At 33.7% G+C, this 22,399-nt stretch overlaps 1 protein-coding gene and 2 long non-coding RNA genes across 3 annotated transcripts; 2 read left to right on the top strand and 1 right to left on the bottom strand.

Annotated features, from left to right (window-relative positions):
• Positions 1–323: 323 nt before the first annotated feature.
• LOC110914182 (cytochrome P450 711A1) lies at positions 324–1,172 on the bottom strand. The gene is made up of 2 exons (XM_022158993.1): positions 1,027–1,172; positions 324–930 (listed from the first exon to the last, which is right to left on the bottom strand). Exons 1-2 carry the CDS (start codon positions 1,170–1,172, stop codon positions 324–326), a joined length of 753 nt encoding a protein of 250 aa, XP_022014685.1.
• A 1,359-nt stretch (positions 1,173–2,531) lies between these two features.
• On the top strand, positions 2,532–2,706 carry LOC110914812. The gene is made up of 2 exons (XR_002578616.2): positions 2,532–2,581; positions 2,664–2,706. It is a non-coding gene; the product is annotated as an uncharacterized LOC110914812 (long non-coding RNA).
• A 16,979-nt stretch (positions 2,707–19,685) lies between these two features.
• LOC110912428 lies at positions 19,686–22,182 on the top strand. Its single transcript, XR_002577927.2, has 5 exons — positions 19,686–19,942; positions 20,050–20,103; positions 20,329–20,428; positions 21,649–21,722; positions 21,825–22,182. It is a non-coding gene; the product is annotated as an uncharacterized LOC110912428 (long non-coding RNA).
• Positions 22,183–22,399: the final 217 nt, after the last annotated feature.

Genomic DNA, 22,399 nt, shown 5'->3' with positions numbered 1-22,399 from the left:
AGTCTTCAATATTTCAAAAACCACAAAAATAAACACTCTTTCTCATAAATCTTCATCAACCCCTCTCAAATTACCCCCAAAATCACCGGACACTCACTCTCTCTCATAATCTTCATCAACCGGAGATCTTCAAAAGTCACCGAACACTCACTCTCTCTCATAATCTTCATCATACCCTCTAAACGTTCAGACAATCGCAGCACAAAAAAGACGATCGTTGCAGATCTTCAAAAATCACCGGAGAAAATCAAGGATCGCCGGAAATTATAGGGTTCAGGTGTGTCGGCGTCGGTTCAGGTGCGTCGCTACGTTCCTTTAATCAGTTAAGTTAGGGTTTTTACTTTCTTTTGAATAATCTCAAAATAGTTAGTTTTGAATAATGTGAACAAGTTCTTGGAAACAGTCTCGGATTCTCTTGCATTCAATATCAATGACAAGAAATCTTTTGACCCTCTTTGTTCCTCTTTCATTTTGTTAACCACTATTTGGTCAAGTTGACTATTCAAGTTGTTGTTGGTTCTTTCAATCTTCCAGTCCATGGTGTAAGGAATTCGCTTAAGTATTTGGCGAACGGGTTCTTGATGTATAGGGAGAAGGAGGCCTAAAATGATTGAAAATGAACCGTATAAGTCCATTTTAAGCATTGTAGTGGAGTAAATTTGTTGCTTGATAAATGATTCTATATGTTTATCGTTGTTTTGATGGTTGTTTGAGTTAGAGATGCCAAAGTCAAACCCGAAAGCAGCTTTTCCAATCACATCGGTAGCTGTTTTGAGTGAGAATTCATTGAAGATTATATCTTGATCATCCATTGAGATGTTTTGAGATGTGGTTTCTATAAAGGATTGCATCATGGGGACTAATTTTGCTAAGTATGATGGTTGGTACACTGAAACTATAGTGTTTCTCATAGTTGACCATCTTGAATCCCTAAAGTTGACATAGAGTTTTGGTTTTTAAGTTCATTATTATTAAGAATAAGAATGGAAATCATAGAAATATACAGTTTTGTCCAATGATAAATACCTTATCCAAAAAAGACCTTTTCTGTGAAGTGGAGAAGCCAAAATAGGAGAGGGAATGCTTCTGTTTGGAATGTCTTTAAATTTCTTGATTCCAACTTCTCTGCATAGCTCTGCATCAGCCACAAGTACTAGTGGTTGTCTTCCCATGTGAAACCTGATTGACATATACACATGTTTGACTTTTAGTCAAATGAAGTCTTTGATTTTGACATTTTTAGTTCAAAATAGCCAATGGTTATTGTGTTTTTGAAGTCAACTATATAGACTATATAAGTTTTTTAAGGGAGTAGTCTGTTCATTTGAATCTTATGCGTATACTCTTGAAAGTTACAACAAGACTCTATCCATTCATATAATCCTACCAAAAGCTAATTCTTTAGTTAACCTATCAACATGAAAATACAGGGAAACCTTGATTGAACAAACTTGTATACCCAAATAGCATTTGACTTTAATAATAAAACAAAAATTCAACTAAAGATAGTTATCCTCTTAAACTAATGCTTTGTTGGATTACGTGATAATTTGCAGTCATCCGCTATTACAACTAAGGATCCAAGGAAAAAATGAGCCCAGTTGTTTATAATTGCAAAACCTGTGATAAATTATGCTTACGCATTAAATTAGATGTTAGTTTATTAATGTTGTTTACAATTAACAAAATGCAGCTAAAAAGACTCGCCGTATGCCGGTTGTCGATAAGCGCATAAACAGGCAACTAATATGTAAGTAACTACTTTGAATTCATTACATGTTTCTTGTCATGTATATGTCTAATGTACATAACCTTCCTAAATAGTGACAGCGGATGAAAACACGGGCAGTCCAGCAACGCGAACAAGAGGAGGTAAAAAGGATTTAAAATTAGTCTTTTTTTTATTCTTAAGAGATATATGTTGTAAAGGTTGTTAATAGTTAGTGATTTATATAAAACTTGTATAAATGTAGGTAAGCAAGCGCATCATGATAAGAAGTTGCAAAAAAAGGGAGCTAATAAGTACATACAAGCATTTTTTTCTTTCACTTATCTTACAATTATGTTTTGAATAAATAATAAAATAAAATTGTTGTCTTAGTTTCACCAGACAGTGATTTGGACACACCCGAAAAAAACATGAAGAATATAAAAAAAGGTATGTTTTTTTTTTATGTATAAAAGTTTCTTGGTTACATTTTTTTAAAATCTAATATTTATGTACATGCACTTTGTAAAAACATTCTAAGTTGACGGCGATGCGGGTGGGCCAGCAACACGTACTACGGGACGTACAAAACTGTTTTAGATGTGATCTTTAGGAATCTAAATAAATATATGTTTCGATACCTTAATGCTAATTATTAAGCTTTCTAAATAGTGACACCGGATGCTAACACGGGCGGTCCAGCAACGCGAACAAGAGGAGGTAAAAAAGTTTTAAAATTAGTCTTTTTTCTTTTTATTGTTAAGACATATATTTTGTAAAGGTTGTTAATAGTTTGCGATTTATATAAAACTTGTACAAATGTAGGTAAGCAAGCGCATCGGGATAAGAAGTTGCAAAAAAGAAAGCTAATAAGTACGTACAAGCGTTTATTTTTTCTTTAGCTTGTCTTATAATTATGTTTTTTATAGATAATAAAACAAAGTTGGTGTCTCAGTTTCACCAGACAGTGATTTGGACACCCCCGGGGAAAACATGAAGAAAATAAAAAAAGGTATTTTTTAAATTATATAGACGTTTCTTCGTTACATTTTTTTATATCTAATATTTATGTACATGAACTTTGTAAAAACATTCTAAGCTGATGGCGATGCGGGCGGGCCAGCAACACGTACTAGAGCAGGTACATAACTGTTTTAGACGTGATCTTTAGGAATCTAAATAAATATATGTTTCGATACTTTAATGCTAATTGTTAATAAAATGTATTTACAGGTCAACAATCACGGGCGGATAGCAAAGCAAAGAAATTTGTGAAAAGGAAAATAATAGGTACGTACACACAACTTGTTTCCTTCTTTATAAATTATGTAAATCATAACTGAAAGTTGGTGTCTTAGTTTCAGTGGACAGCGATTCAGAGATGACAGGAGATTTGTTAAAAAAACAAAACCTTGGGTCACAATGGCGATGCGGTTGAGCCAGAAAAGGATGCAGTTGTTGTGAGGGAAACAAAAAAAGGAAAACATGAACGGGTGATAAGGCGAAGTGGGAAACAACCAAAAATCACACATAAGTGGTCAAAAATAAAAACACGTTCAGCGCCTATGCAATTGTACAAATGCATCAAGTCTCTAACCAGTAATCAACAAGAGGACGTGAAGAGGATGGGGTTTGGTAAGATGCTATCATTCAACGTCAGTGGCATACCTGCAAGACTTGCACACTATGTTGTGGATCACTTCAACACGGAAGAAATGGCTATTGAGATGTCTTGTGGGTCAATAAATGTTGATTTTGAGTCTGTCCATGACCTTCTTGGAATTCCTAACAAAGGGATAGACATGCAAAATGTAAGAGCATCTGAAAAGCTTGATGTTGTTGTTATGGCATGGAGAAAACGATACCGTGCACGATTTGCGGCACCGACGAATCTGGCACAATCTATAGTCACAAGTGATGAAGCTAATAGTTTTAATTTCCGACTAGACTTTCTAATGTTATTCTTAATCGTCATGGTTGAGTGTAATCGAAATGGGCGGATGAAAGAGTGGATTTTGAAAAGTTTTACTGGACATACAGATTTCAGTAAAATTAATTGGTGTGCCTATGTCATTCAGCAAATTAAATCGTGTAAAGATGGATGGAAGAGGTGTGATCCTGATTCTCCATTTTCCGGGCCACTCACACTTTTGGCTGTAAGTGTTTTTTGTAAGAAAACTTACTAAAAATATAGCTATACAACATTTGTTTAGTTATCTTACCACTTTGCATTGTTTTTTTTTTTTTTGTCATTACACAGCTGCTATACGTCGACCGAGTTAAATGCACCGGACTTGAAGTTGACCGGTCAATGAACCCAATCGTATTCTGGAATAAAAACGAACTGAAAAAGAGAGAAAGATTGGAGATAACAAGAGGTGGTTTTGGAAGAGGCAAGTTGCATGAAGTTGCTGTGGTTAAACGGGATTCAAGAAAAACTGAGTTACGAATTAATGATGAAGTTCTTAATGTAAGATTACTATTCATAACCAGTTTCAAAATAATTATCTTCTTTCAAGATTACTTACAAACCGTATTTTAAAACTTTCTTTGTAGAATGAGATTGGATCTATTAAAAAACATTTGGATGTCATGGAAGCAAAAAAGGTGACGGCGTAAACAAAATTGGATGTGGTGTTTAATGCTCATCCACACAATGAGCAAGTTAAGAAATTGATAGAACGGTTTGAGAAAATTGTTCACTCTAGGAAAACAAGGGTATGGCTGGCGCCTGATACCCCACGGAAAAAAATTGCTGGGGTCCTCATGTCTCTCAACAACACAGTGCAAAACCCCGAAAATGATTACACAGAAGGTAATACGAATGACGGATAAATCACTACCCTGAAGATGTATTAACTTTTTCTACAAACTGTAACTAATTAGTTTTTTTTTTGCCAAATGTAGAAGATTAAGATAATGCCGCAACTGCAGCTGAAGTGGCAAACATTGATGGTATGAATTTTTTTACATACCTACTTAGCTTTTTTGCATTCAATAATCGCTTACACGAAAAAAGTATTCGTACGTATTTGTAACTCAATATACTATGCGAGATAACTTTTTGTATAATACTTACTGAAACAATGAAATTGTGAATGAATTTGTGAATATGAATGTACTTATTGCAAGTTCGTTCTAATTCGTTGAGCCAAAACTGTTTTTTCCGTTCTTGAGATTCAATCAATTTAATCTTACAAACATAACACTACCATTAAAAAGCCCTACGTGTAATGGTTAAAAACCTTGGTGTGCATTTAATGGATCATGATCATGTACTGAGTCTTTAAATACCAATCATTTATAACACAAATTAATGATAAATTGACAAATTCAAATATAGACGATCATGGGAATGTGCCAGCTAAAAGATGCAGTGCTGCGACTGATAATCTACAAAAAAAAAAAAGATAAGGCGCCAGAAGATCATTGGGTTGATTAGCACATTTAACTGTTTTTAATACTATTTTTTAAACGTATGTAGCATCTGGCGGTAATCAAGGTCATGGTGATGCCAAGCGAAGGAAGAAAGTTGTGCCTGTGAAAGGTAACTTTAGTGATCGCAAACCTAACAAAAACCTTATGTGTGTAAAAGCTAATCTTAATTTCTTGTTTTCAAATAGAAACTCCACTATAGAAACATAGACATCACCATAGAGGTGCAATAATTGTAGATACAAAAATAATTAAAAAAATCATAGTGACATCAATGTTACATTTTTCTGCAAATAAAAAAAATGTAGCATGTTTTAATTAACAATAACGTAAAAAAGTAATACAAAGTAATTAGCTAAAAGTAAAGTTAACCACCTTATGTATGTGCTAAAATGCAAACTAAACGTAACATATATGTATGTGATCTCCTTTAACTAACTAGATGGGGGTGAGGGTGACAAAACACAAGAGATCATATATGATGAAGAAGGTGGCAGAGATACCATACCAGGTTCACCAGCTACTACACAAAAAAGTGGCGCATGTAGAGTGATACGCGACGAAGAAAATCAGGCAAAACATCAAGAGAAGAAAGCTACACCGACAAGTAAGTTCTACATGTTTTTTTGTTTCATTCAACCATTATATAAACTCACGTATAACCTGTTACATGTGTACAAAAATTAAGAAGAACCGATAATACACAAAAAACTAACACGTACATGTATGTGTACATGTAAATGAATAGAATTGGACAGCAGCAACGAAACACAAAACATGCAAGAATTGCTTGATGGCCCTACCTTTCACCTACTCACACAAGACACTGAACTAGGTAAGTCATGATTCCAAAAAAAAAAAAAAAACCGTGAACATGTGTTATTTCTGTACACAACAGATAATCAGAATTATAAAAACCAAAAAAAAATATGCAGGTGCTGATGTAAATGAAACAGATAATACAGAAACTTCTGTACCAACTGATGTGCAAAAAAGTGATGCCCTGAATCAAGAAGATAAAAATTCAAAAGAAGAAGAGACCAAAAATAAAATCAATGGTAAGTTCTACATGTTTTTAACTTCATTCAAAAATTATAATAAAGTTGGAATTTTTTTATTAATAATAACAAACAAAAAAAAAGCAGGCAAGGGAACGGCTGAAAATGATATCATAAGTAACGCTTGGGTAAAGGAAATTGAATCAAAACGAATAAAACCAATTGGTAGGTTCAACCGGTCATGTGATGACCATGATGACGAAATGGAAATCGAAATTATATCGGAAGAACAGCGTATATGGGATTTTCTGTTTGATATCAAATACTCAATGTAAGCTTCCGTTAAAATTATAAAATACTAGTTGTTACATTAAGCAAAGCTTTGCTCCTCAGAGATTAGGGAATCTTTTACTCCAAATAGTATGTTTTTTTCGACTACACTATTTTCTTTTAAATGTATAACAACATATGTTTTTTCATAAACAACATACAGGCCATGAAAAATAGTCATCTCTTTGTCTAGCGGGGTAACAAGAAAATTCGGTCAATCTGCTGAGTAAGTTCAGTATATAAGTAAAACATAGTATTCCTAGATTTTTGATATCCAGAATTTAATTTATAAATTTAACATTGTCTTACGTAGAGATATTATATTCAAGAGTATGTACGGCATCGAAATCACAAAGACGCTGATGCGCACATTGAGGGAGGAAGTGAAGGTGTTCTCTGATGTGGTTGATTCTTGGGTAGATTTACTGAATTATGAAGAACTAGATAGAACCGCCGGCTGCTTGACGCGTATTTATTTTAGAACAACTGTCATAGAAAGTATTCATACTATATTGTTTGATCTTTGTCTATGATTTTGAATTTGTTAAGTCTTTTGGGTCTTGCCCCAGCTTGCCTATTTAAAAGTCTTTTTTTAATTATTGGAATTCGGATCTTGTACCAGCTTATTGACACATCTTATTTCAAAAAAAAAAAAAAACAGGACAGCTGGTTATTGACAGATTCTACTTGTGATGATGATGAACGTATGAAAACGTTCAGCGTAAGGATGATGGATGGCGGCACATATGAGTTCATTGGGATCAAAATGGTTTTCTTTCCAATCCTAGAGAATGATCAATATTATTTGATTGTTTTCGATCTGCAAAACGACACAATAACCGTCATAGACCACAAGCCTGATCGCACACCCTTAGTTGGCATTAGGGATCATCAAGATTACTACATTAAAGATACACCATACAAAGTGGTTAGTCATTCTCTTTTCTTGTAAACTTCAAGATGAAAAACAATAACTCATACCAAAACTGATTACTTTATTGTTTTTTAACAGAAGCATATGATGGACGCTTATTTGGAGCGTTCCGAACATCCGGCAAAAGATCAAATTGCAACAGCCAAGATTAAGAGGTGATATCAAATGGGCAACCCCTGCGCATCCAATGGATAACGCGGTATTCCTTATGCAGCACATGCAGAAATTTAACGGCATCAATGAACCTTTTGAATGTGGTTTTAGCGGCCACTGGAAGAAAAAGCAAAAACAGATTCTTGCCCCTCCGAAAAAAATTCGCTACACGCATGCTACTCTTTGATGTGATTTAATGAAGGCAAAGGTTCGCGAGGTTGCATTATCAATGTAAGCTGCTGCTTCGTATGCTAGTGTTATGTTTTTTGTGGACACCTTAAACAATTTAACTCGTACTTTATCAGTTGCCTGTCTATGTATTTCACTATTAATCTATGTCGTTGATCTGGAACAAATGTCTTTATATGTACGTTTAATGTTAGCTTTTGGCGAACCATAAGTACACTAATGGAAAGTTTGACTAAGATAATTTCATTTGAATAGCATACAATAAGATGTAGTAAAAAAGGTGTAACAATGCAATATTTTCGTTTGATAACTTTTTTAATCACTTTTACAATGAATAAAATCTAATACAATATAATGTCTAATATGTGTGTTCTTTGATGTAATAACTAGCGTTAGTCAAACAGTCGTAATTATCATTACAAGCTACTTTGTTACAAAAAAAAATCAATACAAAAAATATCTGTTTCGTTACAAAAATCAGTACAAAAAAAATGTAAGAGCATATAGGGCAGCCACAGCATATATTAAATTGGGTTATCTCTTAGGTCAAACTAACTACTCCTAGTTAAAATATTTTTATAAAGAAAAAAAAGTAGAGTCTTACAAATTAGTACTGCCAACTTGGAAGTGTCTAATCTGCACCAAAAGTACACACATACCAACACCATATCCAACAAATATATTATAGTACCCATTAAAATTATAGAGTAAAATGCACGGATAGTCCCTGTGGTTTGGTGAAATTTCACCTTTAGTCCCCAACTTTTCAGAATTACACTCTTAGTCCCTGTGGTTTGATAAGTTGTTACTCAGATAGTCCCTAAAGCGGATGAAGGTTACTCGGATAGTCCCTGTTGTTTGACAAGTTGTTACTTAGATAGTCCCTGTGGTTTGACAAGTTGTTACTCGGATAGTCCTTGTCATTTCACACCCACTTAACCAGAAAAACTAACCTCTATCCGCTTTGGGGACTATCCGAATAACAATTTGTCAAACCACAGGGACTAAGAGTGTAATTTTGAAAAGTTGAGGACTAAAGGTGAAATTTCATCAAACCACAGGGACTATCCGTGCATTTTACTCAAAATTATAATAATATATATAAATAAAAATAAAGTACAATGTCATATAAATGCCCCAGTATGGGGAATCTAAATTGGACAAAAAGGAAGCATAAAGTACAATCTCATTGATGTTTACACGAAGCAAAAAGCATAAATAATGAAAAAGAAAAAAATGTGAACTTCTATCTCTATATTATGCACATGCATCAGTAGCTCTCTCATGATTTGATAACTATAGTACAAGCATTTAATGAATCTCAATTGTCTCTTTGTGGTGTAATAACAAAAAAATAAAATATATATACACCTATCACGTTGGGTGAACAAAAGGAGGGAAGAATCAAAAGTACAAAACTTTAATATTAAATGACAGAAACTTTAAAGAAAGTTGTTACATCAAATGTAAATGCTTGCTAAGAAATGACATCTTTGAAAAAAAAATCTACTGGTTGAAATAATTATATGTATAATATAATTATGTTACAGGCCCTTATGTTACATTTCCTAGGTAATTGCTTTAAAACAAAAAGAAACAGCAAAAAAAAATACTTAACTTCTATGTTGGTTAGTGTATTACATTTAATGTTGATGTAAACTGATGTAAACAATCTAATTAATTTATCCACCTAACATCATTTGTTTGTCTATAAATTAAGGTGAAATGTAAACATTTGTTTCATCACTTGTTCACCATAAAGAAGTGAAAAAAAAAACAACCTTATTATCTCTAGTCCAACATCACCATCTGACTCAAAACGGGTTACCAAACGATTGCGGAGAACTCTTTCATTTGAACTCCAAAATCGGATGGCAACCCAGAGTGTTCTCAAATCACAAACACCCCTTCTCTTCCGACAACGCCGCAAACTGTTGAAGAAAATCTTGCTATGGATGCTAAGCTTATAAGTGACCTCCTTACTAACATTAAACCTGACGCAACAACACATGATGAGATGTGGTTAGATGAGGCACTTTTTGATGTTGACTAGGGATCATTTTACTTCACTACACAAGTTACCCCTGTCAAAAACTCTTCATCTCTGGTGCTCGCTGACCAAGCTAAACCAGTCAATGCCACCCAAGAGAACCCCCCGGCAGTTGATCCAAAGACTACCGATGATCCCGAAAATGATCCTATAGATGATGATTACTCTTGTTACTCTCCAAACACTCTTGTCTCGTGGGCCAACCACAACCCATGGGAGAGTGAGCTTAGCCTAGAACCACTCAGCACTAAAATTGAATATGGTACTCCAAAATCGTTTCTTGACTAAAAAGTGGTGTTTATGTGAAGTTACTAGTATGTGTGTGAAAAAAAATGTGCCCCAATTTTCCCTCTCTCATGCAATATAGGGGCTACTTTCCTTATCCTATGTTGTTTACCATATCTAGTGTTAAAGTTATTATGTACTCAACTATTGTGTTAAATCTATGGTTTTCCAATCTATGTTATTCAAAAAATCGTGTCGTTATTATATGATAAACAAATACTGACTTCTAACATAATGAAAAACTAAAAAAAAGTTGATATCTTAAAAAAAGCTTACATAAGTTACACACTTTAGGAAAAAAATAATAAATAAAAAAGAGTCACGTGATCAAATCTAAAAAAACATACAACGTTGTCATGAAAAAAAAAGATATTCAAGCAACCATCAACAAAAGCACATGATCAAACACACATAGAGCAAAAATGTACAAAAATCTCAGTGAAAAAAAAATGTAACACAGATACAGCAAAAATACACAAAAATCTCAGGCAAAAATAAAATGTAACATGGTAAAAACAAAACCAAAAAATCCATAACATATAAAATTCTCAGATTCAACACAGCAAAAGTCTACAAAAATCTCAGGGAAAAAAATGTAACATGGTAAAAACAAAACCAAAAAATCCATAACATAGAAAATTCTCAGATTCAACCAAACATCAACAGGTACATACTACTGAAAATGTCATTAACATACTAACAAGGATAATCCAACTAAGTACCACCTATTTCTTAATCTCAACAAACAATGCTAACAAGTAAGCTGCCAATCACTAACGCTAATATCAGTAACCATATAACCCTCTTCTTCTTCCGAATTTCTTGCTCACGGGTAAACAGTTCAGCTTGCAGGTTGTTGATGTTCCTCAAAAGACCTGGTATGATCCTAGTTGACCATAGGCACATCGGTGGGTCGACCCAACCAATGAAAGGGCAGTTGCTGGGCTACATTAAAATAATGGGGATAAAACACGATTAGAATATACATTTACTTATTAAATCAGGGTTCGAATTTTTTACCTTAAACGGACATGAATAGAACCTTCTTCCTGGGTTGTCATCTGTCCATGATGTCCGGATGGTAGCAATCCTCCCACATGAACACCTTTCATCTTTTTTGAGAGGTAGATGAATTGTAAAGAAAAAGGAGAGATAAGAAAATCATATATTTGAATATAGTTGGGGTAGTTGGAGATGGAGATAGTTGGAAGCCTATAGTTGGAATGATGGATCTAAAATAAAGATATGTACCAATGATTTGTGGGTCCCAGCATAAACATATTCTTTTGTCATTACCCACGTCCATACACTTCTTTCTTTTTTTACTTTTTATTACTTTTTTCTTTTTTTTTAACATGGGGCCTACCCCTGGAAAAAGTTTTACTACCACATTTCTACTTGTATAACCAAAAACACAAAAAAAAAAAATACATCCCAACAAAGAAGTAACAACACACAAACTAGATAGCTTTTTTTTTCATTAGATATTACACCACAAAAAATTAAAAAATCATTAGACACATAAATTACTCCTTAATTAATGTTGATAACTTGATACTACACCTAATTTCTAATTAACCTAAAAACATACATACATCTTCAAAAACAACATAATTAGAAAAACACAATACCTGATTTCTACTTGAGCTTCTTCATGTGAACCACTTTTTGCACTTGCATGGGTTTGGTGGCACGGGGGAAACTGATATGTTTGTTGGGAAATATGAATCCCACTCAATTTCACTCATCCACGACACATCATCAACCCAATCGCTGGTTTTGGGATCATCAACATGTCTCTTTGTTGGGTATATTGTAGGCTCATCGTTAGGCATCACATTACCGGTAGTGTATGTATCAAACCCAAAGGGTTCACCCTTGGGCACTACACTTGGCTCCATCTTGACTGTAGGGTTAACACTAGGCTCGTTTTTCGGTATTGCTCGCGCCATAGGCTTCACATCGGGTTCCACCTTTGGGGTCGAACAAAAACTACTTCTCTTCCCGCGGGGGTGCCCATCACTAGTAAAAATCTTCCTAAGCGTATGTATGGGCATAGGGGGTAGAGGGGTTGTTTTAGGAATATCGCCAACGCTCACTGGAGTCGATGCATACTTTCGAAGTCTCTTCCCGACATTAATGAATTCATTTTTTCTAGGCATGAGATCGATCACCTCAACATCCGGAACTTTAGAAACCGAGCATGGCCTCTTGTGCATTGTTATGCTTTGTGTGTGATTAGTAGTTAACAATGCTTTGTGGATATACACATTATGTATGCTGAAACTATTTATAATGAAAAAATAAACTTTGGGGGTGGATGGTGGTGATTAGATATGAAAGTAAATGACAAATTAAATGCATCACCAGATAAAAAGGAGAAAATAACAAAAGATACATCTTGTTGTATATATTCTATAAAAATGTATCTACAACTTGACCATGTAAAAAGATGTTACTTCATCCAGATATGTTATCTCTTTAAGAAAAAAACGGCTTGTGTTTTGTAAAAAAAACATACAGAAAAAAAAACTACAAACTACAAACTACTATACGTGCTTAGATTTTTTTTTTGGGTACTGGCTTTTGTAACGAAATGGGTCATTTTCTGACTAATTATGTACGTAGGATGGATGTAACGTCCAAAATATGTAACATGGTATAAACAAAACCAAAAAAATACATAAGATAGAAAAATCTCAGATTCAACACAGCAAAAATCTACAAAAATCTCAGGGAAAAAAATGTAACATGGTAAAAACAAAACCAAAAAATCCATAGCATAGAAAATTCTCAGCTTCAACCAAACATCAACAAGTACATACTAATGAAAATGTCATTAGCATACTAACAAGGATAATCCAACTAAGTACCACCTATTTCTTAATCTCAACAAACAATGCAAAAACAACAAACAACGTTTACTTCTCACACAAACATTGTGGATATCATTTCATAATGCAACTGATCAATTAAACCATAGTCACTAAACTGAAACCATACTACATACCAAACCCACATACATCCTAACATGCAAACATATGCATGTGCATCCATTTTCAGATAATCTAAACATGCAAACATGTGCATGCACAAAAGGCAGCCCAAAAAATACAAAAGGGATGATCAAAGTTTAGTTGCGCTCCACTAAAATGGAGACCAAAAAGCTGGCGTCATAAAAGTTTTCATAACACGCACATCACACACATCAACATAAATACAAAATCAAGTGAACTCCTGACTCGCAGAGCTTGAGTCCTCATCCTCGTTACCCGATTTATTCTTGTTCTTCTTTTTCTTGCAATTTCTTGAATCATGCCCAGTCACGTACTTCATACATGTTTGGCAAAGCCTGGGTGTTTTGGGAGGTTTGACAGCAGAGTTGCTCGTTCCATCCTGAGATGCTCTAGACAATCGTCGACGTTTGCCGCATCCTTTGTTCCTGATCCGTCTGGATTGTTGAGAGTTACATTCCCATCTAAAGAAACACCAAGCAATTCTTCAACAGCAGCATAGTTATCATTGTTGGCTTCGTCATCAACTGGTCCTCCATTTAGTAACTTGCATTTCAGTTCCTTTATCTGCTCAGCGAAAGAAGAAAGTCCTCCAACATCACTTCTTAATGCGTCTACACATTCGGTTACAATCTCAAGAATCTGACTTCTCGCATCAGCTTGTGGACGGGTGTCAACGCCATATCGACTCTCAATAGAAAATAAACTTTTAGGAAGCACGTCTCTAGTCCAACGCTTAACAACAAACTGGGCGGGGATTTTTTTTAATATTGTTTACCCGGTAAACACAAAAAATGTGCCTACACAGATATCCAATACGGATGAAGTTGTTGCATGAACAAGAGACCGACTGATTTCTCAACTCAATTTTAACCTACAAAAACACCAAAACACATTATTAAGCTTCTGTCAAAAAAAGCATAATGAAAGCTTAACCAAAAGATGCCACTATAAGGATACAGCAAGTTACCGTGAATGTGTTGGTTGCATTGTTTCGTTTGTCCAACTGATTCACATAGTAAACACAAACATCATCACAATCCTCCGTGTTTTCAATGTAACAAAACAGCTTCCCCTTGTATATCTCTTTTCTTACTTCTGTGAAAATTGCATGTGTATACAACTCAAAAGCATGCTTCTCAATAGCTAAGTCAGTAGTGTCCATGAATACACTAGATGAAGTTTTAAACTCTGCAACACGTTGCCTGTAACGCTGATTGTCTATCCTAGTTTCGTAACATAGCATGAACTGAACTAGTGTGTTAGCCCTAGAAGAGTTGACCTTGAAGCTTGAGTTAAAGCTTTTACATCTTGATGTAGTCTTCATCAGACAACACATTGGGATATCACGGAAGTAGGCAGGTACCCATTGGTCCCTAATTGAGTACATATCATTCAACCAGTCATGATCTTGTAACCCATATTCCTCCATCAAAAGTTGCCAACGCGTCTCAAATGTAGATGGCTTCATGTGAATACTCCACACCAAACGATGCATCAATGCCCTTAGCTCAGAGTTTTGTAACAGGTCTCCATCAATCTATACATATCAGAACACAAAACTGTTAAGAAAATGTAACAAAAAAAATTTATCAAAAGAGATTCATAAATTAATAAAACCTTGGTGGGAAGTTTCTTCATAATATGCCACATGCAAAGGCGGTGCCGACAGTCTGTGAAAACCTCTGAAATGGCATCTTTCTTTGAAGGGTCCTGGTCTGTCAGAACTAACTTTGGTTGCTTCTTATGTGCCTTCAGAAATGATTCAAGTAACCACTTGTAAGACTCAGTGGTTTCATTGAATAACAAGCCAGCACCGAATGTCACACATTGTTTAAGATTATCAACGCCAGTGAAAGGGACAAAAATCATGCTGTACCTGTGCGACGAAGAAAATAAACAAAAGTTAATAATATGTTAAAGGGAAAAAAGTGCCACTTTGCAAAACCTTACTTGTTAGTGTGATAAGTCGCATCAAAAGCTAACACATCACCAAACACCTCATAGTTTATCTTGGAAATTTCGTCTGTCCAAAAAATCGATCTCAATTGCCCTTTCTCAACCACAAACTCATAGTAAAAGTCTGGTAAGCTCTCAGATCTTTCTTTGAGACGATCTATAACAAGTTGCGCATCACGGTCACCAATATAAAGCCTAACCGACTGGCTCCAGTTCTTAAAATCAGTTGGCGTGCCACGTACGTTGTGATGTCCACCCATCAGGGACACTAAAACTCTGTGAGAAATAATTGGACCAATTCTGTTCAAACTCATGTTATGGATAAATTGTTTGGATGCAAAGGGTAGTTTCCTTGAAATCCTACTTAGGTCATGATTAAAACGCTCAACAAACGGATGATTATGGTGCTCATGGAACCCTACCACTTTACACATAGAGCTGCCCTCACAAAACTTAACCAGTATACTAGCCTTGCAATCTGTCACTGTGAAATTACTTTGCCTGATAGTCAAGGTTGACTGCTCCAAGGTATCAGTTTTACGCTTAATCTGTGGTTTTGAATACTTAGTACACCTTATGTATTGGTGAGTGACAAACCCCTTCCATCTCTTGGTTTGCCACTTACAAATACAAAACCCAGAATACACAGCATAGTTCTTGTACATACTGAACACGTCCTTCCACGTTTCATATACACAACCAACAACATGCTTTAAAACAATAGGAACATTAGGACACCACATTCTAGTGCCACTGGGTGTATGGTGAACATAAAATTCCTCATACGCATGAATACCTACAAAAAAGGTATTGTTTAATAAGTTTTAACACGTATAGGTTAAAAAAATTTTCTACTTGTAACATGAAACCTAACAAACTGATGCATTTTACTGTTTCTCAAATACAACTTTAACACATTTTCCTAAAATGCAAAGAAAACATGGTGGTACATTTTTTTGATGCCACCAAAAAGTGTAGATGCTGCTGCATTTTTTTATGTAATCCAAAAATGTAATCTCGAATGTTTTCCCCTTCCAAAAAATATGAAAACTTAATAAAAGTGTAACCACATGTTTTTACCTTCTACAACATATAAAAGCTTGTTTCATAAAAATAAAAAATAAAAATGGTTACACTTGTTTTTACCTTGTACAAGTTTACCACATTTTCAACCAAACTAACCAACACATCATCTGTTTTTTTTTTCCTCCTCTACCAACAAAAAATAATAATAATAATAATAATAATAATAATAATAATAATAATAATAATAATAATAATAATAATAATAATAATAATAATAATAATAATAACAAACTACAAACATTAAAACTAGGAAAAGTGTAGATGCTGCTGCATTTTTTTTATTTAATCCAAAAATGTAATCTCGAATGTTTTCCCCTTCCAAAAAATATAAAAACTTAATAAAAGTGTAACCACATGTTTTTACCTTCTACAACATATAAAAGCTTGTTTCATAAAAATAAAAAATAAAAATGGTTACACTTGTTTTTACCTTGTACAAGTTTACCACATTTTCAACCAAACTAACCAACACATCATCTGTTTTTTTTTTCCTCCTCTACCAACAAAAAATAAATAATAATAATAATAATAATAATAATAATAATAATAATAATAATAATAATAATAATAATAATAATAATAATAACAACAACAAACTACAAACATTAAAACTAGGGGTGTTACAATAACCCTATAGATAAAAATTTATGGTTTCACATAAACAATGACCTGTGGATAGCAACTATGTAGAAGTACAATTCTGAACACCATCCTCATCATCATTTGTGCCATTTTGATTTAGAACTGAGGCTACACATAAAAAAATACCAAAAAAAAAATCAAGAAGAATCCAGTGAAAATCTAAACAAGAAAACCTTAATTTACACAACTACTCGTATGCATTTAAAGTTGTACATTTAATAAAACTGAAAAAAAAGTATCACTCACCTGCAAACTCTGAAGAAATGGGTTCAGGATCTTCAACAACTCTAATCTCACCCAATGCATCTTCATCTTCATTAAATGCAAAATCAGGTAAAAGATTATGTGGGACAACATTTAAGGGTGAACCCGGATGATCATTGAGTGTCCCCGTACCACCGGCAACAGTCGGAGGTTGTTGGCTGTTCAAATCAGCCATGTTAAATGCAAAAAGTCTTCAATGGTGGTGAGTATGGTTTCTTTCTTTCTCTCTAATTTCTGGTTGGATTAAATGATATGTGAGATATGGAGATGGATATGTAATAAAGAAGATATGTGAAAGAGGAGAGAGATTATACAAGTACAAGTATTAAATGTGAGAAAGATGAAAAGAAGAAAAGTCTACACACGCAGACTTACACATCTCATCCTCTCAAAAGTTTAAACAAATGGACGATTATGCCCTTCTCTCTTCTCAAACTAATATCAAACGTGGATCAATCCTAGCCACATGTGAGAGTTTTCTGGGTTTTCTCAACTGGAATGGGTTTTCTCATTATAATTAGCCTATACATACACATATATATATATATATATATATATATATATATATATATATATATATATATATATAGTGTGAGGTTCATTGGGGAACACTAAAAAAGTGGGGACCAGTGGGGAACCGACTCAAACGAACTCCGATTGGACTCATTCCAGCGGTGTTGGAATCGGCTCGTCGAACCCTAAATAGGATATTTTAACCCTGAACCCCACCCCCCCCCCCCAAAAAAAAAAAAACCTAACCCCCCAAGCTAAATGCTAAAAACTAAAACCCCCAAAAAACCTAAAAAAAAAACGAACCCCCCTCCCCCACTCCCCAATAACCTAACCCCCCCCCACCCCCACCCCTAAGCTAAAATGCTAAAAACTAAACCCCAAAAAAACCTAAAAAATCTAAAAAAACCTAAAAAAGTCTAATTTTTTTTTAATATCTTTATGTTAAAATCGCTACTTTTAGTAGCAAAAAAATTTTTTTTTTTTGGCTACTAAAAGTAGCGATTTTTATATAAAAAATATTAAATTTTTTGTGTGTTTTTGTAGTTATTTTTAAGCATTTTTGGTTGTGTTCACATTGGTTCTCGCGGTTCTCGCAATAAAGGGTGGTTTCTAACGGATCTTTGTCCTATATGTGTATATATATATATATATAGGGCCAGGATCATTTCAGAATCATAAATATTTACAGAACTCGCAGAACTCCTAATAAACAATATTTTTATTTATATATTTTTATGTTTAGGATAATTTTATCATTTATTATGTGTATTTTTACGATTACATACATGTTAAGAGTAATTTTATCATTTTTTTATATGTAATTTTATAATTACACATATGTAAACTAGTTTTTTACATATATGTAATTAGTTATGACACATATATATAATTTTGGCAATTAAACATATGTAAACTACTTTTAACATGTATGTAATCAAAGAAATACATATAATAGATGATAAAAAGATCCTAAATACAAAAACTTATATATAAAATGATTGTTTATTAGGAGTTCTGAAAGTTCTGTAGTTATTTAAAGTTCTGAAATAAACTCAACCCTACATATATATATATATATATATATATATAGAGGCCGGTTAACGTACAATAGGGCTTATCGTACATTACGTACGCGATAACCCTAGCCGTCAGATCTTCATCTCCCATGCGATTTAATACCTCCATGTGAACTGTACGAGCTGTGCGAATTCAATCTTCCACATGCGATTTTCTCCATCTACACACCCCATGCCATTTTTCACATTACCCCATGCTAACCATTTTTTCACATGCGATATTCAATTTTCCACATGCGATTCTACACACCCCATGCCATTTTTCACATTACCCCATGCTAGCCATTTTTTCACATGCGATATTCAATTTTCCACATGCGATTCTACACACCCCATGCCATTTTTCACATTACCCCATGCCATTTTTTTCACATGCGATATTCAATTTTCCACATGCGATTCTACACACCCCATGCTATTTTTCACATTACCCCATGCTAGCCACTTTTTCACATGCGATATTCAATCTTCCACATGCGATTCTACACACCCCATGCCATTTTTCACATTACCCCATGCCAGTTTTTCACATGCGATATTCAAATCTTCCACATGCGATTTTGTCCATCTACACACCTCATGCCATTTTTCACACTACCCCATGCTAACCATTTTTTCACATGCGATATGTATTGAATTCGCACCAGATCTGCACATGATCGCATGGCTGGGATGATCGCGTACGTATCATACGATAAGCGCATTTGTATTTTACTCTTTACCTATATATATATATATATATATATATATATATATATATATATATATATATATAGGGTAGAGATCCTAATAGAAGTCCACTCTATTTGAGAAACTTGAGAAGCATTCTTGACCACACATTTTCCTATGCTTTTCGTAATATACATATATGTATAGTTTAAAATCAGCTATATACATCTTACTTCTTACTATATAATAAAGTAAACTAGGTTGAGGACACGTGTCAATTGTTAAGGGACTCCTGAATGATGTTTCCCGCCTAATGCCCCTTAACCCGTATTAATGGGACGCGTAGATTCCTTGGGTTAAATAACCCGACCCAGGAGATTGGTTTAATCAAATAATGATGTTTTTCATTATTCACGTTTTCCCCTAAACAGACCCCTAATGGTGACGACACCGTGCGTACGATTCTAGCTGCCGATCTTCATCTTCCTCTGATCTACCTTTTCATTTACTCCTGTCATTAACACATAACATCTTCTTTGCTTTGTATTAATTATCTCCACTTGATTTCATGTTAATAATTGTTGTGTATGTTTGTTAGGGTTTTTCCAATCCTATTCTCTATTTTGCCCAAATCAAGGTTAGTATACTTTCATAATTTATATTTCATGATTGTTTTAGTACGTATAATCCACTCCTACAGAGGTTTTTCTATTCCTTTGTTCATGATAATCTTTGTTTTTGCAGATAAGGGTTCTTTTATTTTCGATCAACGTTTATTATATAATGCATCCATCAAAGGTTTTTCTGATCCCCTGTTCAATTACTTCTATTTTCATTGTGATTTCCTTTGTTCACTCACTGTGTAAACCTTTTGATTTTGTGCACTAATATCTCATATAAATAGTTTATTATCTGAAATACTGAAATACTCTGTATATTTGCATCAATATGAATGTTCACAATTCATTGATTTAGGTTTTCATAAAATAAAATAAAAACCTAATATGTTTGCTTTTGTTTCAGTAGCAAATATGTTATTTTTTGGTTTCAAGTTCTCGGTTTCGCTTTAATAAGGCCGAATAACCGACCCGGAAAACCCGAGCTCGAACCGAAATGCTTGCAGGTCAGTTGCTCTTCGGTTTCTGATCTAGATACTAAATTACTAATTCTTTTCGGTTTGGTTCGTGTGTTTGGACCGAGGAAAACTGAACACTTGAAGACCGGCCCGAACTTATAGTTTACGATAAAAAAAGATATTTGTTCATTGAAACAAATAAACCTGGTATTGAATATTTTTGTAGTTATGAACAATCTGTTTATAATCTAATTTATAATGCAAGAACTTCATTTTTCAAGTATGTGTCTAATTAAATTGTTTCGCAACTTTTTTGCCCAACTTTTATATAGATCAGTGTCATGTGCTTCACTATGGGTGTATGTCGTTTATTTAAGATGCCTATAAAAAACTTATTCACCTACTTTAACATAATGAATCTTAATGACTTAATGTTTATAAATGAAGCTAAAAATGATACGAGTAGCATAAACTTCTACTCATGGATGTGTCAACTAAAATGGATGCCATTTTTTTCTATTGCAATAACATGCTCATTCAAATAAGCATTATAAGATACAACTTATGTATTATATAACACAGCAAAGACATGTACATTACCTGCATGAATAATATATTGCTGATTTTTTAATTTGGTTTGGTGTAAAAATGTTAAGATTGGGTGTTTTAATGATAATTTAAAGAAACTTTATGTTGAATTAAAGCATATATTAATTTTTTAAACGATGCTTACATTTATTGACAAGCCATTAATAGTAAGTGATTGATTTTCACCTTATGTAATTGTGATATGTGGTTGCTTTTTGCATAAAACCCAAACTGTAAAAATATGATTATGAGTATATTGAAATGGATCCCTGTGTGTAAGCTCACCTAGGATTGTTAAATTTGACCTTCACCACTATTAGAAAAGTTTTATTATTGATTGCTGGATAAACCATATTCATTTTTGTATATTGTATATAATTAAGAAATTATTGCCATCATGAAATTTGTTTTTGTTTTTGTTTTTGTTTTGTTTTGTTTTGTTTTTGTTTTGTTTTTTTTTTTGTTTTTTTTTTTTTTTTTTTTTTTTTGTTTTTTTTTGTTTTTTTTTTTTTTGCGGATTACATCTCAAATATAATTCAATAGGAAATCCATTCTAAATGAATTTGAGTCTTTCATTGACATAATGCTAAAATATTTTCTTTTTTTCTTGATATTTTGTCTCATATAATGCCATGTTTTTATTGCTTATTTTCTTTCTTTTGATTTGTCCTAACTTGCAGATAAGATTCACGGGAAAATAAGTGAAGGTGACTTTGTTTTATCAACTAGGTAAACATAACTAAGGTGGCAACCGGTGAGTGACAAATGCCATTCACTTTCTTCTTGTGCAATCTAGATATAGTTTTATCAGAGCTGTGAAACCATATCTCTTTAAGATGCACTTCTCAACACCCAGGTGATTCATGCACCAACAACACTGTTGCATCTGCTGCAAGCTAACAGGAGAAGGCTCTACGCGAAGCCTAGACCAAAACCCAAAAAAGCACTAGAAATGTTGCTGTTGCGAAGATCTGGAAGCTTTTAGGCGAGCAGTTGCTACTCAAAGACACCCCGAATGATTCTGTTGTCTATAAAAAAAGATCAAAGATATCATGGTAAGGTGAGAGGAATCAGTGATTTGTTAAGGCAACTTACTAACAGTTGAAAAACAATTATACTAATATTAGAAGTAAGAATGTCAATGTGTTCTACATGTCAGACTGTATTACGTTAATATGTTATTTTATTTAATTATAATCTAAAGCTTTATAGTATTTTTATTGGTTACACCGTGTGTAACACGGGCCATAACCTAGTATATGTATATTATCAACTCTTGAATTATACACATGTGTATATAGTCAATTTTAAATTATACATGTGTATATTACGAAAAACTTAAAGAAAATGTGTGGTTCGCATATTAAACTAGAAAACCACCATGAAGGGGAGACAAAGTGAGAAGAAAAGCATAGTCGTTAAATCAATAAT

Source organism: Helianthus annuus, chromosome 15, assembly GCF_002127325.2.
Source record: "Helianthus annuus cultivar XRQ/B chromosome 15, HanXRQr2.0-SUNRISE, whole genome shotgun sequence".
NCBI lineage: Eukaryota > Viridiplantae > Streptophyta > Magnoliopsida > Asterales > Asteraceae > Helianthus > Helianthus annuus.
Note: the sequence above shows the minus strand (reverse complement) of the source record. Positions and strands in the feature narration are given on the sequence as shown.